The 6,853-nt window shown below is 29.6% G+C and overlaps 1 protein-coding gene across 2 annotated transcripts in view; it reads left to right on the forward strand.

Annotated features, from left to right (window-relative positions):
- Positions 1-3,821, forward strand: part of LOC131162940 (agamous-like MADS-box protein AGL11) — a 63,281-nt gene extending 59,460 nt beyond the window's left edge. The window contains exons 6-9 of one of the 2 annotated variants that reach the window (XM_058119568.1): positions 1,518-1,559; positions 1,802-1,843; positions 3,146-3,300; positions 3,547-3,821. In XM_058119568.1, the coding sequence (XP_057975551.1) occupies positions 1,518-1,559; positions 1,802-1,843; positions 3,146-3,300; positions 3,547-3,550 (243 nt within the window). In that variant the 3' untranslated portion in view covers positions 3,551-3,821. The remainder of the gene's footprint in view (positions 1-1,517; positions 1,560-1,801; positions 1,844-3,145; positions 3,301-3,546) is intronic. The other variant, XM_058119569.1, reaches the window with a different exon arrangement.
- Positions 3,822-6,853: the final 3,032 nt, after the last annotated feature.

Here is a 6,853-nt window from a genome sequence, read left to right on the forward strand (position 1 = left end):
TTCAAAATATGAATGAAAGCTCTCCAATTTTCTGGTTCAAATTTCAAGTAAAACATTTTCCCTTCAATCCTCATTCATCTAAGAGGTACATGAATCCCCATTTAGCATTGCCCACCAAGCCACAAAAAATTGTGTTAAGACCATGTTTTCTCTGCTCTAGGTTGGTGAGCCACTTTTTACCAAAATTGTATTAGATTCTGGTTCTCTGCATCAGGCTCGTAAGCCACGTTTTGCGGGTACATGAGAAGTATAAATAGATAGTTAGGAAATAGTACATCATTTGTTCTATGAATCCATTTGAATTATGGACTCTAACAATGCAAACCTTCTGGCAACCCCCGAGTCACAGGAAATCTTCAACTAATTAGCATTGGGTTGAGTTGACATTGGCTTGTCAATAAAGGTTTAATTTTCAATGAATCTATGGTTGCAACTACATTCTTGTCCAAGTTAGTGAGAAGGCTGTGGAAAATCAAAGATACTTTTAATCATATAATGCTTTGGTGAAAATTGGGTAGGCATTGAATAATCATATCAAGAATTATTGCTTCGCTGATCAATTGGTGGTGGTGGGAGGAGTTATTCCTGTGTTAAGAGTATTTGACATTTCCTTTTTACACTGTCTTTGACTTGAGGGGAGTGCTTTGTGTAGGGTTTCTATATCTATATAGACTCTCTTGCAATATACTTACCTACCTGAATGCGATGAAAAGTCTCTCTTCTTACTAATAAAAAACAAAAAGAAAAAAAAAAATGCAGGGATTTTCATCTCAAACCTCCCAAACCTCCGGAAAATAAATAAACTGATATCGAGGCCAACAAGAATAGAATGAGGTTTGAAATTCTCCTGATCAAAGACAGAAACCATAAAAATTGAGGCAAAAATATTTTTAAAAGCTGCTTATATCATCTGTTGGCCTTAGAACCTAAATTGCACAAATCACTTTCTTCGTGAAAATGCAATAGTGGCTTAGCAACGACCCTCAGGTTGAATGATTGTTCTATTTTGATAACTTAATCTGTCTGTACTGTAGTAGATCGATATGACAACTAATACATGCAGTTGAAGACAGAAAACTGCCACCAAATTTTCACAATCACTAATCATGCCAGAGAAAAATATTTGACGGCCCTCATGGAATAAAAGAAACAACCAAAATAGCTATGCGCATGGGATCAACAAAAAGACCTATTTTTCTTTTTTTTACCTTTGGTTTATTCAAACATGGAATGTTTTATCATGCAATTTAAAGTGGCACATTGAACTATAGATACATAATTTATTTCATATTGGTTCAACTGTATGCATGTAATTTGACATGTACGCATGCTTTTTGAAGAAAGTTGATTACATTTATACCCATATGGCGTGAACAAGTGCTCTAACATTTTTAGCACTACTATTTTCCTTTACAACTGGATACATTTTTTTTGTATCAATCAGCTTTTGACATATTAACTGTATCAGTTTCTTTCTTTCAGTCTAATGTTGTCTTTTTTTTTTTTTAATGTAACAGCATGAAATGTTGCTGGCTGAAGTTGAATGTTTTCAAAAAAGGGTAATATCTCTTAATACACCCTCTGCTGCTTGATCCTTAGTTTGCCTGTCTTTGTTATTCTTCAATTACTTGATTGCCATGTTTGTATGGAGTTCAAGCTTTGGATTTGAATTTGCGTGGAATTCGACAAGACATCATACAATTTTTGTATTTTCTATTTTGTTCAAATCGTTGCTCCCACATGTGGGGTAAGAAAAATTCATTACTGACTAATTAATTGTGGAAACACTCTTAATTCCCAGGAAGTAGAACTAGAGAAGGAAAACGCGTTCCTTCGAAATAAGGTACTTTTTGCACAAGTATACTTTCTTCATGCTTTCAACTGTTATGCATGTGAGAAGTTAATGTGCATTTTATCCTAGGATGATTATTGCTCACCAAAAACAGAAGCTTTGTCACTGTTTGATAAAATGGCTAGAATTTTGTGAGAAATGAAACCTCACATATAAGTACACAACCGCATGAAAGAAGAGTCGTTTGGCTTCAAATGCAACCTACGTCAACATCATTGGAAGGGGAGGTCATTTTTGGTTTGTGGAGTGGAATGAGATTAGAATGGAACAAAATGCATGAAAAACTGAATGAAGAATACCAAGAAATGAAGCGATAAATTCATTTTCATTCCATTCCCACATACCAAACATATAGTCACAATGACCACCCCTTCATAATTAGGGCCTTGCCCTACTGTTAAGCACCAAACCCTAAAATAGAAGTGGATTACTCTTGCTGATAAAGTCATTTTCATTCCATTCCCACATACCAAACATATAGTTACAATGACCACCCCTGATTCATGATTTAGGGCTTTGCCCTACTGTCGAGTACCAAACCCTAAAATAGTAGTGGACTACTCTTGCTCATCAATTGCTATTACATGGGTTTATGACTTCGCACTTTGGTCTGTATGAATCAAGTCAAGGTTGAAACAGCGCCTTCTCAAAATATCAAACATGAAAATCTTGCTTGAAAATATGCTCTGATGCATCAGATTTCCACGCCCATTTTCTGTGATTCTTAAACATGCAATTAGTGTGGGATATAAATTAACACAAGGAAGTGAGAATATAATTAAATTATAAAATTAGGTAAAAATTTAAATATAAAATATTAATTTTATTAAAAAAAAAATAACATTTTGATTGGAGCTGATGATGTTTGATTGGGGGCAGTGATGTAAGAAATTTTGTTCAGCCTACATGAATCAGTTTATTCATACAAGGGAAGAAACTGGGATAGGGAAGGACATCTTTAAATAGGTGAGTACAATTTGAGATGGCATCACCACAATTATTTGGCATTCATATGGTTCTCCCCCAATTTCCACTTCAGCTGTCATGTGTGTGGCCATACAAAAACTTACCTAACCGAGGGACAGTTTTATTTAGTTTACTGTGATGATACCCACGTTTTTTATTTTGGTGTTGTATGTGATTATACTACAGCAAAAGTTCAAAAAATTTCACTGATTGGGCCATCACTTCCAGTTTAGCACTCTTGCAGTTACTAGTAGAATTTGATAATATTGCTTCTTCGACCTTTAGAACAAATACAATTCAACATATGGAACATTTTCAAAACTTCAGATTGCAGAAGTTGAGAGGTTTCAGCAATTAAGCATAGCGGCTGGGCAAGGGTTGAATGCAATTCAGGCCTATGAATCTCGCAATTTCTTTCACCCAAATATTCTGGAGGATGGACCTGGCTACTCACTTCCAGACAAGAAGAAACTTCATCTTGGGTAACTGACTTATTGCCTTTTCTTTAAATTTATACTAAATTGCATCTGACATAAATTCTCAAAAACACTCGATCTCTTCGATATCTGTGGAACAGCAAAAGAATAATGATAAACCACACATTTCTGCCTCTGTGATTGAATCTTTACCTACATATAGCTAATCGAAAAAGAAATAGATTTGAAACCCGGATGCTTCATTGACTTGATTTTTACTTGTTTCTTGTTTGGTTGGCATTAATCATGCAGGTAGGTCAATGGAGAGCACTGCTAGCTTGAAGCATATAGTATTTATACTATCTCTGCGTGACATATAAAATAAAAGTATCTTTTGCTGCTACTCTTCAGACAATATTGATGCATTAACGTCACAGGCAATGGCATGCCTGGATGTATTTATATGACTTGGTTTTCTGCACCATATAATTATATGAAATTAAAACAAGAACTATATACATAGATATTCAACAACAGTGAATATGATATTTCATAGTTGGAACTCCTTCCTTGCAGGTGGGGAGCTATATTAATTTGTGCTTCTTCCATCTCCTCAAACAATAACTATACTAATTTTGCGCTTCCTTTGATTGAATTTCTAATTTATAAATTAAAAAAAAAAAACAGAAATCAAAGAACAATGACATGTAGCATAAATTTTTTGCTTACCCATTTGCTATTTTTTTTTTTTTGGATAACCAAACAAACAATAGCAATTTTTTTATATTTTATTTTATTTTCCCTCATTTTTTTTTTTTTTCCCTAGATCCAAATGAATCTATAAGAATATGGTCTCGAGTATAGAAAGATTCACCGAGTAAATGTTCGCTTAGGGCCAAACACTTTGCAAAAAACCAAACCTTATGATCCTATTTAGGTGCTCACATTACATGAATTGATATCAATTTAGGTGATGGTTATGTTTGGAATTTTAATCAAAGATGAACAATTTTCTTGCAATTCTTCATATTTTATACATCATTAATGTTTTTTATTTTTAATTATATTGGAATCCAAATTTTAAATTTGAATTTGTGGATAAAATGCAACATGAACTAAACCTAATTTTGTTCAAATGCATACAAATTTAAAATTAAAATTTGAAGTTTATGCTCCCAAAAACATCTTAACATTAAATTTAAAGTTAAATTTCATGTATTTAGTTTTGCTGCCATGCCCTATTTTGGAAAATATTTTTGTATGTTAATTTTTTCGAAAACATTTTGTACTAAAACAACAGCATTTTAGTAAAATGAAAAAAATAATAATAAGGAATTGCATTATTATAAGCACTTTTAGGTTCTTTTTCGAAAACATTCTCAGTCAACTATATGAGTAATAAATAATAGATGCAAACCTTACAAACCCAAGGAGAAGTAATTCATTTTTATTTCTTTTTTTTTTTTATTCATTGGGGTTTATATACTATGTGTTATATAACTATATGTTATATTTGTCCACAAATATAAGTACTTCAAAAAATATATTTAACTATTTGAAATCACTCATTTACATTTGACCCCTAAAACTGTTAAAAGTGGTAGAATTTTTTACAAATTTTAAAATTTAAATATTACATAATGAGTAATTCTTAAGCGTCTAAGTGCTAATATGACATTTATATATTGTTGTATTAATGAAAAAACAATATTTTCCTTCAAAGAAGCAAATATTTTTCTACTAAAAATACTATTTACAAAAATAAATTATTTTAATTTGTCGAAGCATGGAAGGCAAAACTTTAATTTTAGCTGTGTACTCCTTTAGACTAGAATAATTTTTTAAAATAATTTGGTAATTTATATTAAAAAAAATGCTATTATTATCAAATTAATAATAATTTAAATATTTTATGAATCCATAGCAAGAAATAAATAGGTAATAATTATTTGCAAATTTCATTCTAATAACATTTATTTTCTTCCTATATCATGTCAAATAAAATAATTAATTAATAATTATTTATTTATTTATTTTTATACATTTTTTATTATATTTCATCTTATTATAAAAATTAATTATTTCCCAAACCCATATCAACAGCAATATAAATCATCAATCATAGCATATAAAAAATTCAAATAACTCATTGATGAGGTCAGCCATGAATTAAACTCAACATCCAATAAAACAACAAAAGATAAAGGCTCCATTCAAGAGCTTTTGATGCTTAGACGACAATAAAATAATTATAACTAAGCATCTTCAATCGAATAGCTTCCATTTTATAATTTTTGTTGTGAAAAAACAATATATTCAGTACATAATTATAAAATATTCCCTTGATTTTCATGTTTGCATAATTTTTCAAGATTTATATATAGAAGATTGAAATCATAGAATAACACATGATGACATTTGTTCAATTCTTACTTTTCACTTTCAACCCTTATTTTTTAGTTTTCTCAAACTTGTATAAAAAAAAAAAAAAATTAGAAACAATAAACAATGTTCTTTAACTTCGCTACATAAATTTTAAAAACTAAAAAATAAAGTGACATTTTTGTAATTATCTAAAAAATTAAAAATAAAATAATTATTTTTCACAAGCCAAGAATAACACGGTGATATTTTTATAATTATTTAGAAAACTAAAAATAAACAAAACATAAAGACTCATTTAATTGTGAAAATTAGTTTTCATTTTTTATTTTTTAAAAAATACAAAAAAGTTAGTTAATTTTTTAGTTTGACAACATGAATCAAACAAAAAATAATTAAAAAAATTTGACATTATTTACTTGTAAATATAATTTTATTTTTCATTTCTAATTTTAAAATAAAATACCATATTAATATTTATTTTTTAAAATTTATATGAAAATGTGAGAACTATCCATCTTTCCATTATTTTCTAAATTTTTAATTTCTTAGTTTGTGTATAAGAGCATATAATTCAAATCTTAAACCTTGATTATGAGGACTATGAAATAAGTACTTTTTAAATCAGCACAAATCCAAATTCAAATTCCAAAATTCATAATCCCTAATATTTATTATATATTCTTTTAAAAAATTATCAGAGATCAGATAAATTTTATGCCGACTCTTCACTACCTGCAAACCCCCTCTTTTACCTGAACTTGGGGTAAGCTCTGTGTGAAAAAATTAGGATAATAAGTGCATCACAGGCAAAGCTATAAATTAGCATAAATTAACGCCACCTAGTGTACTTAAGACTTTGTTTTTTTGTTGTTATTTAATCTTTTAAAAAATTAAAAACAAATTATTTTTTATAATTATTTTGAAATCTAAAAATAAAAATGAGAAATTATTTTGTACGAGTATACAAACTCTTTAAATTCTCGCTTTCTAACATCAATCTGGAAAACTAAAAATAAACTGACTTACAATTCTTTAAAAACTAAAAACAAAAAAAAATTAAAAATATTTCCCATAAATAAATGGACCCTAACTGTTTTCGAAACAAACGGGGGCTTGCTGGTAGCAAGCTAAACAATTGTGTTTTTTTCACTTGCGTTTTGGCCTGACAAATGGAATGATTCCAAGCGCAAGCCACAACTTATAAGGATGGCTTGTTGGACTTGGAAAAAGCTCA

The sequence above is a fragment of the Malania oleifera genome, chromosome 8, assembly GCF_029873635.1.
Source record: "Malania oleifera isolate guangnan ecotype guangnan chromosome 8, ASM2987363v1, whole genome shotgun sequence".
NCBI lineage: Eukaryota > Viridiplantae > Streptophyta > Magnoliopsida > Santalales > Ximeniaceae > Malania > Malania oleifera.